This window comes from Ursus americanus, chromosome 1 (assembly GCF_024610735.1).
Source record: "Ursus americanus isolate L20-20 chromosome 1, mUrsAme1.1.p, whole genome shotgun sequence".
NCBI lineage: Eukaryota > Metazoa > Chordata > Mammalia > Carnivora > Ursidae > Ursus > Ursus americanus.
The window spans coordinates 43,937,153-43,961,021 of NC_142127.1; the positions used below are offsets into that span (position 1 = coordinate 43,937,153).

Sequence of the window (23,869 nt, forward strand, 5' to 3'; positions counted from 1 at the left end):
AGCCAAGAAAATGCTGATTTTAAAACATTTCCTCATTCACATTTTAAATCTGATACTGAGTAGTAACTACTGAATTACTGCCCTTTTTGGTACACCAGACTTCTCCCATAATCACAGTGAATTTTGTTTTTAATATTATTGCATTAGGAACGAATCTATATATTAATTGAAGTTACTCTAAATTTATTTTAAATTTGGTAAAAACCACATTTTATTCTTGATTTTTGTGGGTTTTTAAAGGGACACCGTCTTATTTCTGTAATTTTATAAATATTCCTGAAGTAAGAGTTAGTTTGCCACAAATGTTTTATAATAATATTCTCTGGATGCATGCCTCAGAATTAAGGTTAATGGATTAATAGAGTAAGGAGCTGCAGATTTAATTGAAAGCAGCAGGAGAACATTCTCAGTATGCATACACCCATAATTAAAATTAATAAATTATTTGAGTGGTTGGATGAATGTCTGTTTGACAATAGAAACAAAATGTAACAAATTCAAAATTTGTTTTTTAACTTAGCACCACAGGCTAAGAGACCCAACGGCATGAAGAGTTATGAAATTACTCTTGCAAAAAATCTTTTAAGGCAATTACCCTAATTAACAAGTAAAAGCTCATTTTATGACTGTAAAGTCATAAAGCTTACCATTTACAAGGTAAGTCAGCCTTTACCTTGAAGGAACTCTGTCAAAATAACAGTATCAAAATTATTTAAATTTCCTAAAATATCATGTTAATTAAAAGAAATCATTATCCACTCTTAAAAACGTATAAATGCAGCTAATATAGGGGCACCTGGGTCGTTCCATCACGTTCCACCTGACTCTTGATTTCAGCTTATGTCATGATCTTAGGGTCCTGGGAGAGCCAGAACTCCCCTTCTGGCTCCGAGCTCAGCAGGGAGCCTGCTTGAGGATTTCTCTCCCTCTGCCCCTTCGCCCACTCGAGCTCTCTCTCTGTCTTTCTCTCTCTGTCAAATACATAAATCTTAAAAAAGAAATAAATGCAATAACATATTATTTTCCTAAACATAGAAAGACCTTAGGGAAATACCCATCCCAGAAAAAATAGCTTAACTTCAGTTCATCATGCATTCACTTAAGTAGAAATATAATGTTTTTCAAGTAATCCTGGTGCATGAAAATCCGGATATATGGTGGAATGCACACTGAATATTATTTCTTTTTTATTTTATGCAATGACTCACCATAGGATTTTTTCCCCTGGTGAATTTAAAATAAATTCCGATTTAAAGAAATTTTATTTCTTATACTAAGTCTCAGAAACAGCTATTTGAGTTAGCAACCTGATCATAGAGATACATTAAACCGAGGTAGAAACTATCCAGGTAAATCATCTGTAAATATTCCTTTCTACAGAAATATCATAGGATGATCTTTTCAGCTCTTCTGAAATGACCAGATCTCCTGCATTATAAAAAGCTATACCTTAAATGTACATTCTTTCATCTAAAATGTAATCCCAACATGAAACTCCTTTTTAAAAATAATATTTTAATTATAATTTGCATTTAAAATTATATTTATTTATATCCTTAAATATATTCAATTTAGGCCCTAAAAAATCATTGGTATTGTTTTTTTGGTACATTTTAGTCTAAACTGCATTGTCAGTGATTACGATTTTTTAAAAATTCCTTCTCGTTCTAGCAAAAGTCAATCCAGCATGCTGATTTAATGCCTATGTTTACATGATTTTAAAATTCCATAAAAAATTCTAAGAAGAAAAAGAACTGGCAACCTCTGGATATGTATCAGATTATGTAAATAATTCCCATGTGTGGTTTATAAAAAATGCTAATGTGTGGTTTAGAAACATACATTCAGCAGCCTTTGATTTTTCTATACCATAAAGAATTTTTAAGACTCAAGACAATTAATAAAAAACATACCAAATGTTTATTGTTTGGGCTTAGCCTAATTCTGTCTTATTTTCTTGAAGAAGCTTTTTGTCTTTTGAAATTTTGGGTTATATGCTTCTGTAGCCACTCATTCATTCAGAAAAAATTGCTGAACACCTAAATGGAAGACATTTTGCTGGTCTTTGAAAATATAGTAGTAATTAAGATATACAGACCCAAGACTGCATAAACCTAGTTCATTTAGGCTGATAAATTTCTTATGGACAATGAATTTATAGGCTTCCTAAGCCAGCTTCTTTAGTGAGGAGGTAAGTTCGGTGGACAGTTCCTAATCTGTTGTACATTATGACACATGATAAATAGCAAAAGTGTAAGTGCTAAGGGTGGAGATGAGAATCAGCCTGGGAGTCTGGACCAAGAATAAAGAAATTTGCAGCAGTTTGAGTTGTTTTGGGGGGCACAACACTTAGGATGATCAAATGTTGGGGAATAAGGTCTTATTTCAGGAATGGGAAGGTTTTCCTATTAAGTATTTCCTATTGAGTACTTGGAGAGGAAAGTTCTGCTGATGTACAGTAAAGGAGAAATATTCATTCTAAAGGCTGAGTACTGGTCAGTTTGCTCTACGGAACCTCTACTTGCCCAGACCGATGTTCCATTTTTTTTTTTTTTGTAGTGAATTTGATGTAACTATAGTCTATTTTTGCTGTATTATTATTGGCGTCTTGTTTTAATGGTTTTAGTTTTATTATTCCCATGCCTTTTGGATACACATCTTTAAATATTTTTTGTTGTTGTTGATTGGGTGGAAAAGGTGAAGTTGAAATATACTTAAAGAAAAATGATGGGAAATCATTTAACATTTATGATGTTCTTTTCTCTCATCTGTCAAATGAGGATATTCATTGAGATGACTAATAAGATCTGCATCTGAAATTCTTGGGTTTTTGTCAGCATTGTATTGCCTACCAAATTTTATTTGGAAATCGGTGTACACACAATTATTACATAAGACCCTCATTATAAATTGTTAGTTTGGAGACAAGATAGCTTTGTATTATAGTAGGAAAGAAGTTAGATGGCTAGATAGCACTCTTTCATTGATGCAAGATGCCTCCAGGTGAATTTTAGGATTCGGCTCCTAAGTGTTTTATCTTTCAAAAAACGAGTTATTTTATTTTTTTTCCCTTCAAGGGGTTATCGTGTCCCTTTCCTGAGATGTTAAATTCATACCCTATACCACACCACTTAACTGAAATAATTTTCTTAATTGTGTTTCTTTAGGCTTTTATTTGCAAATGACCAGAAAGATCCTTAGTACAGGTACCATGTTCTGAGTTCCCTTCAGGGTCCAGCAGAATAAAGGGATGTCATGGGCTCTTAATCATTGGTTACAGTGAGAGTTATAGTAAGAAAAGTAATCAGTGTAGGAGCTACAAACCTCTATCTGTATTCCCTGAACAAAGAGTTACCAGTTAGTTGGGAATGTTTGTATGATAAAGAGGTTGTCTAACCTACTATAACTGTTGGAAGATTTCTTGCTTATAAAATCTGTAAGGTGGGTGCATGGGTTTTATAATGGTTGAAACAAAAACAAAATAGAGCGTCTTAGAGAAACTCAACAGATATTTGAGGTCTCCTGATACTCAAATTTGATCAATCAATCCAATTAGTAGAGAAGTGGTGTAATTTTTATATGCTCCAGAAACAGGATACAAATGGGGCACACTGATCTAAGTAAACCTGAAAGTTCCACAAGTCTTTTACAGGATGTTCCTTTGTTAATAACTCAACCCAAACCTAGATGTCCTTATTTATAAGGTAAAGGTAATCGTTTGAGTAGTAATAACTACTCCATATCAACTAAATTTATTTAAATGAGCAAACTATAAGTTCCACAAAATATGCAATGCAACCATCCATGGTGTATAATATAATCCAAAGTCAGCTAAGTACCCATGATATAAGTAATATAGTCTCTCCCTCTCCCCCATTCCCTCTTCCTCTTTTCTTTTTCTCTTTCTCTCTCTCTGTCTCTCTGTTTGTCTATGTATTGATTTTTTTACATGTTCTTTACATACAATTAATTATATATAATTTTTTTAAAAGATTTTATTTATTTGACAGAGAGAGAGACAGCCAGCGAGAGAGGGAACACAAGCAGGGGGAGTGGGAGAGGAAGAAGCAGGCTCCCAGTGGAGAAGCCTGATGTGGGGCTCGATCCCAGAACGCCAGGATCACGCCCTGAGCCAAAGGCAGACACTTAACGACTAAGCCACCCAGGCGCCCCAAATGTATATAATTTTCTATACATAAATATTTATTATAAAGCTTGTTATGGGTATAAAATAAGATATATGGGAAACTATAAAATACCTTATACATATGATATTATTAATAATAACAGGAGCTTTCAGCTCATAGAAACAGTTTACACATTTTCCTACTCTTACGGCTAGAAATAGTTAGCTGAGGTCTGTTTCCTATCATGTGTACTCTCTATCTTGATGAGCCTTGTATCCCCATTGCTAACCTTAGCTTATCAGTGGTTTTACCACAATCTCTCAGTCATCAGTGTTCCACCCTACTTCTGTACCTCATTATCTCCATTGCTACACATTAAGTTACCAAATTTGGAACTGGAAGGGACATGAAAAATCATCTAGTCCAATACATTCTACTCATTAGAAAACAGACCCAAATATCTAAATGGCTTTTTCAAGAGCACCTAGTTATTTAGCATGGATTATTGGACTTGAACCCAGCTTTGGTGCTTTAGTCTAGTGCTTTTCCATTTGATCATCCTGTAATCCAACCTCCCTTATCCTGTGCTTCCAAATTCTAGTGCTTCAACATTGGAATTCTATAAAACCTCAGTTTCCTGCTCCACTCTGGCAAATTTCCAAAATTTCTTTCTAACTGTCCAACTTCCTAACTGTTGAGTATCTTGGGAAAAATACAGAAGCTAGAGCAGAACTGTTTTCCATCAGTATTTCAGAGAAAGGTTAATAGCATATATTAGAGGAAGGAAATTGTTTATTGAGCACATGCTAGATGCCGGGCTCAGTATTGTTTTCATATTACCTCATTCGGCCTTCACAACAACTCTGCGAGATGGGTATCATTATATCCATTTCAAAATAGAAAACAAGGACTCAGATTTTTTATCAGACTTGTCCAGATGCTACATTATTAGTAAGCATTGGCAATGAGGCCAAACCCAGTTCCGCCGACTCCAAAGCCCACATTCTTTCATGAAAGCATGCTACTTTAAACAACCCGTTTGGGTAGGAAACAACCAGTTGGTTCTTTATTGAGCTACAACCATGTAATCACGGTGTAGGAGATACAAAGGAAAAATGGGACGTAACCTTGAAGAATATGAAGAATTGAGATGAGGTGATTTGAGTCAGAACACTCTAGATGTGAATATAGAAAACAGTGAAATATTTTCCCATACATAAATATATAAACGTGGTGTTTGTGTGGTCTGGTGACATGGTTGTTCTGATGGGCCAATAGTGACTGATTAGGAAGCAATGGACAATAAGATGTTATAGAAAGGATAGGATCAGATGAGGAGTCTTGAAAATCAGATAAGACCTTTGAACCATAAATACAGATAATAGTGCAAATATACTGAGTGCAGAGTGTTAAAAATGTTATTTTAATCATAGTTATAGGATTAAAAAAGAGGTACCTTGAAAGAAATAATGGGTCTTCTTATCAACTTGTATATAAAAAATAAAGGAAAAGTACGTCAAAATGGCTATCAGATTTCTATCTTTGAAGTTGGAAGGCTCTTTGAAGCTGGGAGGCTACTACTAGAGGTAACAGAAGACTGAACTGAGATACTTAGGACTTTCAGTAAGCTGTGAGAAAGATGATCTTTCAGCTGTCACATATTGTGTTAAAGATATCCTTAAACAGTGTTCTGTAACAGATGGAAATATAGGCAGGGTACAGCTTATACCACGAGAGTAGATAATTCCTACAGTTGTTGAGTACATAGAAACATTGAGTGGAAAACATAGTCGTAGTAGACATAAGAAGTCCAGAAAAGAAGGCAGACATGGAGTGATTGGAAAGATCAAGGAACAATCATTTAAAAAAAAAATCCATTCACAGATGCCAAAGATGAAGAAAATCTCAAGAATCTGGTAGGTGTTTTACTAAGTCAAATAATGGAGTAAAGATGAGGTCACTTACTGGGTAGACATTTATGTAATTGTCTGCCCAGTATTCCCTTTTCAACTTCTGTTGGGAATTGCTCCTCTACCTGTATGATTCCACAGGTCTGTCATGTTTTCACATGCTCCACCTTCTTCCTCTGATTAAACCAGAGGTGAGCGTCCGACCTAAGCTATGCCAAACAAGAGTCCTATCATGAGTCTTTGAACTAGAACTGAAAAAGAGATACAGGTTTTTTTCCAGTGCAGTGGTTACAAGATATAAAACCAGTGAGCTATGGCTGAGCATGTTTCCTGACCGAGACAAAAGATGAAGCAAACATTTGGGCTATATCCAAGCTCTTGGTTAAAGCATTTCCTGAAGCCCAACTGCAAAATTACCCTTTATATGGTTTGGTAGTTCAGCTTTTTCTTTCCATTCTAGGAGTCGGGTTTTTTTTCCCCCCCTTAATCTAGTTTGAGTTTGTTTCTGTCTTGTGCCAAAAAGGAAGCTCTCTCGATTAACCCTTTTCTTACTTGTTTATCCATTTCAGTTTTCTCATATAAATGAGGAAATGTACATGTCAGCATACACATACACAGATGCCTGATCAAATAATTTGAACCAAAAGTATGGCTAAATTACAAATGCATTTTCATCAACTATTTCTTCTCTTGTGTGAATACTACTGAAGCATTTTATTAGGTAATTCAATTTGAAACAACGATGTCCTCTTTTGTACAGAAATCAGTGTTTATATATTTCCTTCAATGGACATGATTTCTTCAGAGGCTGTGTATATTAAAACTGTATTTTTGTGGAGCCAGAATTAGATATTATGGTTTTTCTGCACCTATATTTCAGCAAGAATGACAGTAAAAATTTAAATGAGCTTACAACTGGTAAGACACCATGGTCAATTAGTATGGATATTGGTCTGAGCAGTCAGCATTCATACCAGTTGAATTTTAGATCTTATTGCTGAGATTTCCTGCACAGGACAAGTGGATTTTTTTCTTTGGTCTACAATCTCCCACCCCTGCCAAAGGATATAAGTAAACTACAGATGAACTTACCAAGTTTCCTACGGTCAATACACTACTGAATTGACCAGTCATTGGGTAGTGCTCCATGGCCATAAAGAGGGTATTTAAGACAATGCAAATAGTGATGGCAAGATCAACAAATGGATCCATAACAATCAAATTCACAAGATGCTTTACTTTTAACCATGCATCACAGCAGTCCCAGATCAAAAACACATTGGCAAATCTGTACCAGCATGGTGGACATTTCTGTCTAGATTCTTCAAGTTCTAGGGGAATAATAAAGAGGAAGAGTAGTAAATAACAATAAAATTGAATTATTGTTGCTATAGAATATACATTATTTTATAAAATCAATGCTTCTACCTGGGGATGGAAGTTCATATTGCTTAGCTTAACAAGCTTGAGAGGGCAATCCCATTAAATATTTTCACAAAATACTCATTAAAAATTTCATAAAAGCATGTAAACATCTTTCTCCTTTAAATACAGAAAATAAACACCTTCAATCTAATATTTTGCTTCAAATTAACTAATTTTATTATCTAACAACTAGGTAATTATTGGTTGTATTGCCATATTTTTTATCAAAATAATTTTTATTTTATTTTTAAATTTTTTTAAGATTTTATTTGTTTGAGAGAGACAGGGAGACAGCATGAGCGGAGAGAGGGAGAAGCAGACTCCCTGCTGAGCAGAAAGCTAAATGTTGGGTTCGATCCCAGGATCCCGAGATCGTGACCTGAGCTGAAGGCAGATGCTTAACCTACTGAGCCATCCAGGTGCCCCAAAACAATTTTTAAATAAGCTTTACAGAAATATTAAATATATCAAACACTTATTATTTCTTTTGGAAATGTCTGTTTTAGAACACTGTCTAAAGCTGTGATCCTTATTAATGTGTGCAACAATTCAACATTAATCTTGCACACAATGAGAATGTAGTATGTTCTTTTTAGTATAGATTCAAACCCATATCTACTTATGTTATTCATATTTATTCGTATCTTTCAGAATTTTAACATAAAATATTTTAAAACGTTTTTTATAATTTTAATGGGTGAAACCTGTTATAATTATTATGTGACTATTTAGATATCATACACACCAATAGGACAAGATACAAAATGTAACTGCTATTTTCTAAAGAACACATGTTAAATACTACTTATATAAAAGGCTTGTAAAATTGCAGAACTAATGTAATAACCCTCCAAACTTCATGAAGTGGAGAATTATTTAATGAATGAACAGGGGGGTACTAGTTGCTGCCTGTTCACATGTGTCAAAATCGGCAAGCGTTTGTGTAAGCTCTCCTTTGGAGGAATGTAATGGTTTCTGTGTATGTGGAAGATGGAGAAGAGATCTTTTCTTAGAGTCAGTGTTGAACACAGGTTTTCATTTGTTCAGTTCTTTCACATGCCTTCCCCATCCCCATCACTACCTCCCTGCCCGGAGAACAGACTAAAGCTTAAAAGAGATGTTTCCTAGTGCTTTTGCATACCAAGACTTAAAAAGGGAGGTGTATATTCTAATTTGTTAAGGATGATGTAATGTAATGATAAAAACTCACTGACATTATATGGAGTGGGGAAATACCACTCTGCAGACAAAATAATGAGTTAAAAAGAAAAACAAACAGTATTAGTTTTTGTAACCAGTGTGATAATACTGTATTTTATATATCATCTGCTTAGTTCTGTTATGCAGTTCTGATCTTGGGTAATTGACTTTGGTAATTCTATGAGAAAAAGAAATAGCTCCAAAAAGCATATAATCATGTAAAGCTGACTGTCTCATGTCCTGCTTCTTACCCTCCATTGTGTTGGTCAGGATGCTAGCTATGCTCATGGCTCTTTGCCTTCCAGAGGAATCCTCCATCATCTCCATTGAAATCTGGTAAGAACTTAGCCTTCTCTTTCTGACTTCCGTTTCAGTGGTGGTGCCCTGCAAACCAAATACTGATGGTTCAGACCACCCTTTCAATGAATAATACAACACCACATAGCATTTCTTTGGAAAATCATGCTACATGCAGTTTTTCCAGGTAATAACTTTCAAGTTATGATAAAATACTGAGTCTATTGTTAAGTTATAAACACTTTTTAAAAATTATCACAGGTGATAGTGTTTAGCAAGAATTTACCAGTTAGATGCATTTGTATAGGGCAATTTTGTTGCAGGAATGTTTTAATTAACCTGTTGGAATTTTCAGAGAATTTTTCATAAGCATGCTAAAGTCATATGTTGTTTTATTTCATTCAAATACAGATTATTTTCGGCTTATCTCAATAATTAATAATCAGATCAGTCTTCTCCCCCCAAAATAGTAAGGTTATAATGTTGCAAGGCTGAATTGTTTTCTTTAAAGCTATATTGACAGTATTGACATATATGGGCCAATTTTTTTCCATGCACAAACACAGATGTACAATGAAATGTGTGTGCTTTCCTGAGATTTCTTTGATTATTTCTATATGCCATCCTATAAGAAATCAAAACATTTTAGAGTCATTTTAATACACATCAAAACATTTTAGGATCTGTGTAATATTGATATTTGTATGGAAACTGCCTATTGTCAATGTATTGGTCATGATAATACTTAATTTTAAGTATATTAAATTTCCAGAATATGAATAATTATATAATTGTGTGTGAGCATACATTTATAATAACAATTTAGTTTTCACAGTGCCCATTATTTTGTGTTGGTAGGTCTACTTAATTTGCAGATATGTTTTCTCTCAGACTCTAAAAACTCTGAGGCATTTGAAAGCTAATGGTCCCATGCAATCCAATTGGTTCTAAAGATTCATTGTTTTTCGTTTAATAGATCATATATTATTTTTGAGGCATTTCATCTTGGGGAGACAGGATAGCATAACAGGCTAAACCGGCCAGGCTTTGATTATTTCAAATTGGTGTATAATGTCAGTAGTAGCTAACTTATCTATTATCACCTCTGGCGGAAGTTGTCCAGTAGGTGAGGTTAGAGCTGATGGTCCACCCACCAAGGAAACCACACCATTGCAATCCACAGTGCTGTGCATCTTCCCATTTGCTGGAAGCCCTGGCACCATCCTGGATGACATACTGGCCTGACTAACGTTACTGTTGCGTCGCTCTCCATGTCTGTGCGGCACAAACAGTGAGTCTCTCCGGCTCTCGCTGTCTTCAAATGTACTGTGCTCATCATCAGCAAAGTCGTTTTCAGAACCGACATCCTTTGCTCGACCTCTGAAGCTGAAAATGCTTGTTTTGCTATTGCGTCGTGGGGAAAACAGGGAGCCACGGATACTTAACAGAGACTGAGGAGAGAGCAAGGAAGAAAGGAATTGGGGGGGGGCGGGGAAACACAGTTACTTAACAGGTCTTAATATTGCAGAATCTATTTTCATTTGGATTAGAATAGTCTTGCTCTTAAACACAGGTAATCAAGTTTATTGAGAACACATACATTTTGATATTTTTATTAAAGACCACAATGCAAATTTTTAAGTATAAGGAGTGTTTTTTCTGATTGAAGACTCCTAATTTGCAATTCGCTAAGTGCATAACCATTTCATTTGATCTTAACTCTAATACTATGAGGTGGATTTTGTTATCATAATGTTATAGGTGTGGAATGTGATGCTGGAAAGGACAAATCTTTCTGGAGGAAGTGGTGGTTAAACAAATAGTAGATGGCTTTTACTCTGAAATGCTATGATCTGAAGGGCATGCAACTTGGAAAGTAAATTATGACTCAAGATAGATTGTTGGCTCAAATTTAAAATATCTGTACCAAATATGTTACTTGTAGATAATGTTTTAAAAACAAAAATGTTATCTCTCTGTTCTCTTCTTTTGAATTCTAAAAGGAAATTAGTTTACTCTTTTTCTGGATCTGTTTGTCTCTGTCCACGTGGGAATAAAAGTCACGAAACTTACCTATGATGCTGTCTTCCAAATTTGCTAATAGTTTCCCAAATAGCTACTAGTGAGTGATTCACCTTAAGAAAATATATGTCGTAACAAACACAACAGAGAGAATTCCTAAAGTGCCATATAAATAGTTATTATTACATAAATTCAACACTAGATTAAAAAAGCAAGACATACATACATGACTTTACCAAAGAGAGTGATGTGTAAAAGACAGCTTCTCCTTCTGATCTCACTTTAATTTTATTAAAAGCAACTGGATGATTCAAAACCTTTTTATTACATATGTTCACAAATAAATTGAGTAAATGGTTTCTGGTACTAGAAAATGACGATTTAACATGAAATCCATTCTTTCACCTTTTGAATGAATTTTCAACTAGCAGCACCAAATATCTCTATTCTAACTTTGGTCATAGTTTTCAAAAGCATCTCTATTCAGTCTGTGGAATCTTTGTTTACTCTCCTTATCATTAACAATGACATTCCCCATTGTTCCCCCTGCTTGGACTCTTGTGACCTCTCCTACCTGTCTTCATAGCCAGGGTGTATATATATATATATATATATAAATCTGTGTGTGTGTATATATACGCACACACACGTATATATGTATGTATGTGTTTATATATTTGTATGTATATGTATATATATATATATATATATGTACACACACATATGCATACATATCCATATGGCCGCAGCAAACATTCCTGGACCTTCCCATTCTTCCTCCAAACTTCAGTATAAAGCCAAATAAAATAATTTTAGTGGGAAAAAACATAGGAAAGGCAGACTCCATCAAATTTATTTTTGGATCCTCTGCCTAATTAGGTCATGCTGATTTTCTTAGGCCCCATTTTTAGCTTTATTTTTATGGCTTTTCCCAGACTGCAAAGCACCAGAATAATCATTGTTGCCCTCTGTCATAGTGATGTTCTGGAAAGATATTATTCATTAAGAACTGTGCTGTTGCTTTGGACTTAAAATATCTACAGGAGCTATTATTGGCTATCCAGCTTGTCCAACCCAAGACCGTGTCTTTGTGACACTCAGTTTGTATACAGTTGGCTACCAAATGTCAGACAGTAGTTAGACTGATTTTCTAGTTAATCAAAGTGATCAAGAAATCAGTTATTATGAAGACTTAAATTCAACCCCCAGTATTGAAGAATGTTAATGTTTTTATCTCCTTAGACTCAATTTTAATTATCAATATAATATTGGTTATTATTAGACTTACGTTTCAAAACTTTAATATGTATTTTTAAGTCCCAGTTTTGTTTTGTTTTGTTTTGTTTTTTTGACTTGGGATTCAGTAAGTAGGGGATAGGAACTCTGGAATCTGAATATTCAACACACATTCCAGGTGATTCTAATGTAGGTATTAGAAGAACACTAACTTTGTCTTACATTAATTCCTAGGGTGGTTCAATGTTATCATCTTAGTATACCTGTGTTCGGTGACTGTCTTTGGAAACTGAAAGTCAGTCTGTACGATATTGGAAACTGAAAATCAGGATGTACAATATATGGTATGTATGCATGTTTATAATGTATCTGGTACATGCCTTTAATTTGGATGTTTTTATGTTGGGGTGTTTTCAAAGGCATTCCAGAATTTTGAGTTTATTTGAAACTTCTATTCACTCTTTGGAAAGTATAATAATGGGTGTGAGCACAGCTTTCAAGGCAACAGAGACTGAAAAAGAAGATAACAAAAATAGTATTCAGAGAAAATAAACCAAAAATAACACACTAGAAGATGCAGCAAAGTAGAGGGAATACCCACAGCTGTGGCAGCCCTTTCTCTAAGGAAAATAAGCTTTTATACTTTAAAGACCAAAAGGCCATTTTTCTTAGCCTCAGGCATGGCAAAACACAAATCCCAGGTATCTTTATTTTTTTGCTTGTTCCAAGAAGGTAAATAGGAACTCTCTCTCTTATAATTTTCATTAACAAAAGGGAAAATAGAAGAAATTAGGTCTGTAAAACATAATCCTGAATGTAGGGATTGAACTTGAAGTGAGTTGGGAAAAGTCAAGGTGCAAGATGATGCAGAGAATGTAAAGATATTCTAGTGGAAACATGTAAAGTGAGTATTGGAAATACTTAATAGCATTTCAGGTTAACTGTATGTACCTATCAATATTTTCAATAAATCAACAACTATACTTGGTTAGAGCAACAAACCTTCTGGTTTAAAATAAATTGTCTTGGTGTGTCCAAACAACATAGCTAAAATCTTTGGAGGGGATTCACTTTTCATTGTACACTCTTAAGTACCTTTTCATGTTGTACTATGAACATGATTTGTTTATTTGAAGATAAAATAATGTAATAAATGTAAAATAACATTTAAAAATTTATCTAAGTAGAGGGTAGGACACCCATAATTTGTGACTTCTCTGCCTTGACATTTTCAGAAGATAAATTTGTTTTGAACGCATGCCATGTCCATCTTACGCTTCCTATTCCTACTACCTTCACCGATTCTCTGTAGTATCACAGAGCCCTTTTTCATTTATACAACCGGAAATTGTAAACTGCTTCTGGCATATTTTTGCTTGTGAGTTGTGTTAATGCTCCCTGCCTGTCTTTGCTGGGGTTTGTAAATATCAATGTTAATAGCATCTTTCTTTTACTTTTGAAATATCTCCCATCTGTCTATCTGTCCTTTATCTATCTACCTATCTATTTATCTAACTACCTACTATTTATCTACCAATACTACAAAATGAACTACATATGACATATGCATATACTGATTCTATTTTTAGTATTAAAACTCTGGCTGCCACCTAATTTCTCTCTGCCCCTAACCTCTCTGTGGTTCACTCAACACAGGCCTCCCAGCTGTTCCTTGAGCATTCCAGGCGTACTGCCATGGCAGGGCCTTACATTTGGCTCTTTCATGGGTCTGGGATGCTCTTCAATAAGATAGTCTCTTCCCTTGCCTCCTTAAAAATCTCTTTGCTTAAATGTCTCCTTTGCAGTGAGGACTTCCCAAACCACCGTATTTAAAATTTTTACATCTACTTAGTGCTCCTGATCCCCTTCTCGTGATTTGCTTATTTTTTCCCATAGCACTTATGCCTTCTAACATAGTCTGTAGCTTATTTATCTTATTTATTGTCTGTTTTCTTCTTTAGTATAAATTTCCATGAGATCAGTGAATTGTATCTTTCTTTGGTTCACAAAGTATTTTCATTTTCTAGAACTATTTCTGCTACATAGTAGGTGGTCAATAAATATTCGTTGATTGGCTGAGTGAAGTAATCCAGTTTCTATTTGAGCACAGTGATGAAACAATGATGGAAACAATACTGTTTTCAAAAACATATAAATATGCTTATGTAAATATTGCTACTGTGCATACACATTTGTGATCATTGCAACTACTCAAAAGTTTTTAGTTTCCCTCATTTGGAATCACTCATCAATTTTAACCTAATAAGAGCTTTACTGCTTGTCACATAAGGTTTCTATATATTGTGTAATCTCTCACAACTCTTTAAGGTGGACATTATTACCCCCTTTTACAGAAATCTTACAAAAATACAAGTCACTTGAGTAGGGTCACAGAACTCACTTGGGGGTTGAGATATGAACACAAGCTTATGTGGTGTCAGTCATTATAGTATAGTGTCAAATACTCCTAATGACTCCTAAAACAGTCCTAATAATGCTAAAATATCAAGGCGACAGTTTAAGACAAAAGAATCTGGTCAAAGAAACTAACTTCCCCAATAGAGCTTCCAGTTAATCCCAAATGTGATGTACTTATTTAAACCATACTTTATATTTGTTTTGGGCCAAGATAGTAATTGGATCTCTTGATATTGGCATTATCTGGAGGAAAATGGTTTTTATCCTTTAACTTCTCGTGTGTACATCTATTTTGTCCTACTATGAGAATTCAAGTTATTAATAGGGAGTTTATTTTTTAAAATTTTATTTACATATTTGATACAATTGATAAACACCCATTGATAACTTGCGTATGCTCTTTCCTCCCAACCAAGAGCTAAACACTATGCTGAATTTGTGCTTATCACTTCAATTTTTTAAAAAGTTTTTTTTCTTTATAAGAAGGATATCATACCTCTTGGTTGATGTATAGTTTTTTGCTTTATCTTAATTACATAGTGTCCCTCAAAGCATTATTTTTAGGGTATAATGCTGAGCCAGATTAATATGATTAGAAAAGTTAATAATTCATCGCACATGAAATTCTAGTGGAACCAAATAGTGTTCAAAGTCATAACTATACTTATCAGAGATTTCACAATTATTTACTCTTTACATTATGCAACCCATAAAATGTATTAACAAACAATTAAAACCACTTTCCCTCTTTGACTTGAAAATATGTTGAAGAACTGTGTAGTTGGCATTAAGTCAGAGCAAAAATAGACTGTCTTCAATTTAGATCTCTTCCAAGAGCATTTAGGTCATCATTTCATTCTAATGTCTCATAGCGTGACACCATGTCAGCATATATAATGGAGACTTATGACAGCATGGTTCACATATCAAAAGATCAAGGCAAAATCCAGAGACATTTCTTTTCAAAATTCATGCATATGTGGCAATCACAACCTCAGATAATAAAGGCAGACACCCATATGCAAAGATAATAAGTTCATTTGAGGTCTCAAAATGAAAAAGGTAAACAAGAGATTGCAAAACTCTCACTGAAGAGAGAAGTCTGACAAGTTTTACCCCTACACCCCCCAAAAACAGAAAATTAAGAAACATGGTCTCAAAATAGTGTATGCTTAAAGCTGATTGCCTTTAAAGTTATTAATGGTTTAGTAAAAGTCTCTTTTAAAGGCAGCTTATGATACAAATTAAATAATCATGTTAAATGTTAGTTCCCTGTCCCTCATTTATATCAGATATTACAAAAATATACCAAAACAAAATACAGTAATTACAAAGCAATAGCAATGACAGAACAAACTGGAGCACTTCGTAGAAAACCATACCTGATGAGGGGAGTAGAATTTCTTGTCACTAGTCAGTCGGTTTCCATCCATGGAGAAAAGGAAACTTCTTCTTTTGACACTGTCCTCAGATTCAGATTTGGGAAACCTGTCTCCTTCTCCTTTGTTGTTTCCTTCAAGATGTTCCCTTTGTCTTCTTTTCTTCCTTCGGTTCCTCCACTCCTTAGCACTTTTAGAACTTAATTTTGATGCTTCTGATGAACTTTCCAGGAGCTCTCCTAACCCACCTATTCCACTGAAATCTCTTGAAGCAGCTGATGCTGCTGCAACTGCCTGTTTAAGACAAAGCCAGGCACTGTTTACAACAAGTAATTTTGGAAACCGTTGACTATGGTACAGATATTGCCATTAAGACTACTAACTGTAGGTTAACATTGTGTCTTCTGGTCATTTCATTGTGTCTTAAGAGAGTTTACCTAATAATGACAATTTAAGACAGTATAAAGCAATATGCTAACCTATGCATTAAGGCAAGAAAAGTCTGGTTTGGCACATCTCTTGGAAAGCCTTTAAAAAAAATCTAACTCTTTTGAGATTAGCTTCATTTTCAAGGAAAATTGCTCTCTTAAAAATATCTTCTACATTTTAAAAGCAAATGTTCTCTTAGTGGTGCTTGCTGGTCTGATTACTATTCCAATTCCATCCACAGGCTTGTTCTTCCCACATGTGATTGTGAACAACCGAGTGGTATTTTTTCCTTCTAAATCTAGGTCTAAGACTTTTTCTTTTCCCTTTCTGTGAACTCAAAGCATTTAAAGTGTCTACTATTTTACCACTAGTTAGAAGTACTGGGAATATATTGGCTAGTTTGACCTCTTCCTCCATCTGAATTACACTTAGTACCATAGTTCACATCCTTGGGCTTATGTTAGATCCAGAGATTAACATGATTAATTTATTACATAGCACTTTGTTTTAAATTTTTAAATGTTTATAAATTATCTATTATTATTATAAATAATAGCAAATGATTAACATATCAATCAACAGGTACCTGAAATAATCATTTAAGGGATTATGAGATCTTCTTTAAATATTTTCTTTTTATGGTTCAGCGCTAAATATATGTAATCATTTTGAATTTCCAAATATACTAAAGAAACAACCAACTCTAAGATGAAGCATGGCAAATTATTTTGTAATGAATATTTTTAGTATTTTTAGACTGGAAGTGATCTAACCATGACTAGAGGAGATGAAACTGTGATATAGTTCCTAACAAGGCTAAGTTCTCATTAAGTATATTCCTGCTTTTAAATATAATCATGAAAGTAGAAATGATTAGATTATGAGAATACTGGTTCAACTCTTTACATATACAACTCTTTACTAAATATAAACAACTCTAATTTATCTACCCATTTTGTTTTATTTTCTCGACTAGATATATGCTACATAGGAATTTTGTCAAATGAGTTTGTACACATTGCCTAGTATGTCACCTGACATAAAAAGTGTCCTGTAAATGTTTGGTGAATACAGATGAAAAAGGCATTATGCTGTCAATTGTATCAGACACTGGGGTGGGGGTGGGGGAAGAATAAGAAATATATAGACTTGAATTTTCAAGATATTGTAAAAAACTGTTTCAGAATGGTCTGTATAACAGAAACATTTTAGGAAAGAAGATAAAACTATTTATAAGGAGTTTGACAACATGTACGTTTTGTTTTTTTCTTCCTGAGGAGATGCAAACCCCCCACAGTAGCTTCCATTTCTGAATCTCATCTCAACTACAATTACAAAGAAAAAAAAAGGTTTAAAACCAAAGGTGCTATAAATACAAATTCTCTAGGATTGTCATGATCTCAGCAATGGGAACCATAGTACTACATATAGTATTAAATATGTGTGTTGGGCTAAGCAATGTAAAATGTACATAAAATGTAAAACAGGTATTTGTTTATATTGAATACTGTATTCAGTTTAAGACTCAGTATAAGACAATGCCCAGCAATTAAATGGAACAGTAATTTAGAATTTGGGAATTTTTGGAATTACATAGTCATATAACCAGATTTTTTTATTCAATTTTTGATTGTTAGTATCACTTTTAATGTCAGTAATGGAAGATGAGAAATATTAAAGGCCTTTTGTAAATATGAATGAGGCTAATGTACATATATATAAAATAAAACGAATAAATGAGGCACTTATTTGTAGCAAGTTAAATATAGTTGCTTGGTAACTGATACATAGAAGATACATAATATATAGCACTTGTTGAAAGAATGAATATATATATTTATTTTTATCCAAATAAAGTCCTTAATTCTTCTTTCCACATTGTATACATAGTAACACAGCGCAACACATAGTGTTAATCATTTATTGACTTGTTTGTGGTTAGAAACAAAGGAAGTGGTGGTAATATTCCTTTGCCATAATCCTGAAACTCATGTTCATTTAAATCACTTCCGGAATTTGTTTTGCATAAAACATGATTTCCCTACCTATTCTGGATAACAGTTCAAATAACTCAAAACTAAAGCATCTCTAAGGCAACAATGGTAACCTCCCGACACAACACATTTTCTGTGTCACTCATCAACTCAATCTGTCACTTGTTCCACTGCCAGTGATTTGCCAATTCCCTCAAAGGCAGATGTTTCCTGTCACCTCGTATGTCTGTGTACCTGTTTCTATCCATCTCTGTGACAAGACCAATGTCCTGCTTACTTAGACTAAGAGTACTGCTTTCACTGGCTTGATGAATTCCTCTCTAAATTAAAAAAAATTATGTGACAGAGAGAGTGAGAGAGAGAGAGAGCACAAGCAGGGGAAGCAGCAGAGGGAGAGGGAGAAGCTGACTCCCTGCTGAGCAGGGAGCCCAATGTGGAGCTTGATCTCAGGACCCTGAGACCATGACGTAAGCCGAAGGCAGACCCTTAACCAACTGAGCCACCCAGGTGCCCCTTGATGAATTCCTCTTTTAACAAATAACAAATATATGCTTAGTATTTACTCAAGGAGTAACGTTTAGGTCTTCTGATAACATTTCTGTGTGATTCAACATAAGCTGTATAACTCACTGTATTTGTGTGTCCTTAGGAAATAAAGCCATGTGACTGCTTGTAATTACACTTCACTTTAAACGTAAATCCAGTTTTAAAAACCCATTCAAAATTACAAGACATTAACTATAATACCTTTTCCATTTTACCTCTAATTATATTGGGTCTCTTAAATGCCAATATTTCTAATTTTGTCCCAAAACTTACTATTAAATTTTTCCTATCAGACCTATATACACAACATATGGGATATGTTGTGTTGGGCACCATTAGGCATTTATTTTTTTTATAATGTTTTTTTATTATATTATGTTAGTCACCATATAGTACATCACTGGTTTTTGATGTAAAGTTCAATGATTCATTAGTTGCGTATAACACCCAGTGCACCATGTACTACGTGCCCTCCTTACTACCCATCACCATCCTATCCCATTCCCCCACCCCCCTCCCCTCTGAAGCCCTCAGTTTGTTTCTCAGAGTCCATAGTCTCTCATGCTTCATTCCCCCTTCTGATTACCCCCCCTTTCTTTATCCCTTTAAGTGAAATAAGTCAAGCAGAGAAAGACAATTATCATATGATTTCTCTCATCTATGGAACATAAGAACTAGGAAGATTGGTAGGGGAAGAAAGGGAACCATTAGGCATTTAAAGATCACAAATTAAATGCCAGACACAATGATGATTCAGTATAAAACCTTTTTTTTTGTTGTTGGGTTTTGTCTTTAATCATCCTTTAAAGTTACACTTGATTTGTGAGCTCACAGAGCTAACTGTTACTTTTTCATGTCTAAACAATGACTAGCTTCAGGAGGTCCTTCAACAGATATTAAATGAAAGTGGAAGTGATGGTAGGCTTTATGAAGTCATTGGTTAGATGGTACATTTGAAGAGTGACAGGTGGTTAGCAAGACATAAGTTACAGTGGAGCACCAGTGATCTCATGGGTAGACTACATCTCCCTCTCTGTCTTGCTTCCAACACCTTCCTCTGTTTCAATATTGGCCATTTACTGGGCATCGTTACCTATGTTTTCAATAAGGAGGTAAAATTGGATTGGTACTGTGTCATCCCAGTCCAAATTAAAACACTAGAATCAGTTACCCTAGGATCAGTTTAAATTTTTGTACCTATGAAGTTAAAGCTGAGCCAAATCATGATTTGATCACTGGAATCCAATAACTGACTTTTAAATGAAAAGAATGCACATTTTTTAGTTGACCTAATTAGGATGTGGATAATTAGAATCTTTAAACTTCTCATAGATATTGTGCACTTTTACTTCTAAATTTAAATGATTCTACTCTTTTAATTGATGCTATATTTTACCCTAAAGTGGCTGAATTTCAGGATGTATTCTTACTCCTGTACTATGTATCTATGTAGTATTTTCAAGCACATTGCTTTGTCTGTTTTTATAAATGATAATAGAATAATCCAATGCTTTCAAGTACATTTATATACAATCTACAAATATTATTTCCCATGTTTTTTTAAAACTTTGAAATAATTTGCCCTGTAAATAACTAACGTATTTCATTATCTTACAAATGTGTTTTATTTATAGTGTTCTGAAATAAACTCTTAAGTACTTAAAATGTAGTAGAACTTTCTGCCAAGCATGAGGTATATTTTATAAGATTTTTAAGTATCACCAAACTTATTTAAAGCTTTCCTTATAAAATCACTAAAATATAGCCATGATACTACTCTGTACATAGTGGTAAGGTGAAAATAGCAAAGCCAGCATGTTTAACAAATGCTAAGAATATGATTGGGCTGGGTTACCAGCTAAACAATCCATTGTCAAATCCGTCTCTCACCAAAAAAAAAAAAAAAAAAGAACTTAATGCTATATGTTGTGCATCTTCAAGTAAACTCAGAATTATTAAAAGCTTAAATTTTGACTTTACCCATTGAATCTATAAATCTGCTGTCATTCAAATAATGCTTTAAATATCCGGACTGTCCAGCTGAAAAAAATTGCTACATATCAAAATGTCACTATGTACAAAAGTTATTTGGACTACTTCCGGTTAAGCTATAGTAACAGTGATTTTCTCTCCCTCCTGAAACAACCACTAAAACAGACAAAATACATGTAACACTGGTTTTGAAGACACGGCATTAATGGGGCATTGGGTAGGGTGGCCAAAAGATCTTCCCTCAGTGGTAGGGAATAGTTAGCCTTGGACTAGATTCTCTGCTAGTTCTACCTAACAAATCTCAAAGGTTTCAAGAGGGAAAAGGATCAAGCTGTTTATAAGTAATGTAACTAATGTGCCCAAATAAGGATCAAGAATTTTTATAGGAATACAAATATATCCAGCACCCCAAAAAGGTAAAATTAACAGTATCTGGAATTCAATTGAAAATTGTCAGGAATACAAAAAAAAAATCAGTAATGTATGACCAGTAATGAAGAAAAAAATTAATTAAAACTGATCAAGATCTGACATAGACATTAGAATTAGAAGAAAAGGACTTTAAGGACTTTAAATAGTTACTATAACAATATTGTTATGTTCAAAATGTTAGAGACATGGGAAATATAAAAGAGGTGCAGATCAAGGTTTTAGAGATGAAAACTATAAAAACTGAGATGAAAAATGCACTGGATAGGATTAATGGTATAGCAGACATTACAGAAGAAAAGATAAACTTGAAGACATAGCAACAGAAACTAATGGAACTGAAATTGACGATTTCAGTCTGATCCTGAAAGTCCTGTGAAGCTGCAAAGGACTTAGAATAGTTAAAACAGGTTTGGAAAAAAAAAATTGGAGAGCTATAACTATCTGATTCCAAGATTTATTAAACAGCTACAGTAATAAAGAGAATGTGTATTGCTGTCAAGAAAAACAAATCAATTGAACAGAATAGAATCTAGAAATAGATCCATTCACATCTGGACAACTGATTTTTGACAAGGTTCAAATGCAATTTAGTGGAGAAAGAATATTTTGTTCAACAAATGGTGCTGCCGCAGTCAGAATGGCTAAAATTAACAAGTCAGGAAACGACAGATGTTGGCAAGGATGCAGAGAAAGGGAAACCCTCTTACACTCTTGGTGGGAATGCAAGCTGGTGCAGCCACTCTGGAAAACAGTATGGAGGTTCTTCAAAAAGTTGAAAATAGAGCTACCCTACAACCCAGCAATTGCACTACTAGGTATTTACCCCAAAGATACAAATGTAGTGATCTCGAGGGGCACCTGCACCGCAGTGTTTATAGCAGCAATGTCCACAGTAACCAAACTATGGAAAGAACCCAGATGTCCATCAACAGATGAATGGGTAAAGAAGATGTGGTATATATATATACAATGCAATTCTAGTCAGGCATAAAAAAAAATGAAATCTTGCATTTGATAGTGGGTGGAACTAAAGGGTATTATGCTAAGCGGAAAAAAATCAGAAAAAGACAGTCACCATATGATCTCATTGATATGTGGAATTTAAGAAACAAAACAGGGTCATAGGGGAAGAGAGGAAAAAATAAAACAAGACGAAATCAGAGAGGGGGACAAACCGTAAGAGACTCTTAATCATAGGAAATAAACTGAAGGTTGCTGGGGGGTGGGATGAGGGGATGGAGTAACTGGGTGGTAGACATTAAGGAGGGCATGTGATATAATGAGCACTGGGTATTATCTAAGGCAATGAATCATTGACCTGTACCTCTGAAACTAATACATTATATGTTAATTAATTGAATTAAATTTTAAAAAGAGAAAAACAACAAAAACAAATGATGCTGTAGTAATTAGATACCCACATGCAAAAGAAAAAAACTCAACATAAAACTACACCTTAAACAAAAATTAACCTAAGATGGGTCATTGACCTAAATATAAAACATGAAACTATAAAGCTTCTAGGAATAAAAATAGGAAATATTTATGATGTTGGTTTGGCAAAAATATCTTAGATACAACACCAAAAGCACGACTAAACAAACAAAAAAACTTGATAAAGTATACTTAATCCAAATTTAATTTTTATCCAGAAATACTAATAGGAGTATTGAAACTTGAAAAGACAAGTTACAGATTAGGAGAAAATATCTGCAAAGCATATATATCATCAAGGACTAAAGGACTTATTCCCAGGATATATAAAGACAATTCAAAACTCAAGAAAACGAAAAGCCCAGTTTAAAAAACGAATGGGCAAAAGATTTAAACATCCATTTCACAATAGAAGCTACACAGATAGAAAATAAGAATGTGAAAATATGCTGAGTATCATTAGTCATTAAGAAAATGCAGAATAAAACAATGAGGTACTTAGTAGAATGGCTAATAAGACTGACCATACCAAGTACTGGTAAAAATGTAGAGGAACTTTTACTGCCATGAATCAGATTTTACTTCCTTCCCATGATTTTCACTTTTCAATTTATGTTTTTTTTTTCCTTTTAAGCAAATACTGTTCTGTCTCTTCCCTCAAGACATGAGTGCCCCATTCACCATGCCCTAAGCTCAAATAGCCTTTCAATATTAATGAGAATTTAAAGTTGTCATCTAATGCAGATGCTTTCCTGATATCCTGATAGGGGCTGTAGCAAACACCTTTTATGCTACAGAAACCCCAAAGAATGGTTAAGAGTACGTATACATAAAGTTTTCTTGTTAACGTTTGAGATCAATTAACTTCAGAATAAAACCTGAAATGTTATAATTAGGGATGAAACATGAGTGGTTGGAAATATCAGTTATGTATCTTTTCACATTAAACTGATTGCCAGATTCTCCCGTCAGGTTTCATGAGACACTTTCGTAGTTTACCTTATCCTGAATGCGTTTTTTACTCCAAA

The 23,869-nt window shown here is 34.2% G+C and overlaps 1 protein-coding gene across 1 annotated transcript in view; it reads right to left on the reverse strand.

Annotated features, from left to right (window-relative positions):
- SCN3A (sodium voltage-gated channel alpha subunit 3) overlaps window positions 1-23,869 on the reverse strand; it is a 79,877-nt gene that overhangs the window by 33,903 nt on the left and 22,105 nt on the right. Inside the window, exons 10-13 of the mRNA XM_087861126.1 lie at window positions 16,018-16,308; window positions 10,063-10,410; window positions 8,914-9,046; window positions 7,130-7,368 (exon numbers count right to left, since the gene is read on the reverse strand). Coding sequence (XP_087717252.1) covers window positions 7,130-7,368; window positions 8,914-9,046; window positions 10,063-10,410; window positions 16,018-16,308 — 1,011 coding nt within the window. The remainder of the gene's footprint in view (window positions 1-7,129; window positions 7,369-8,913; window positions 9,047-10,062; window positions 10,411-16,017; window positions 16,309-23,869) is intronic.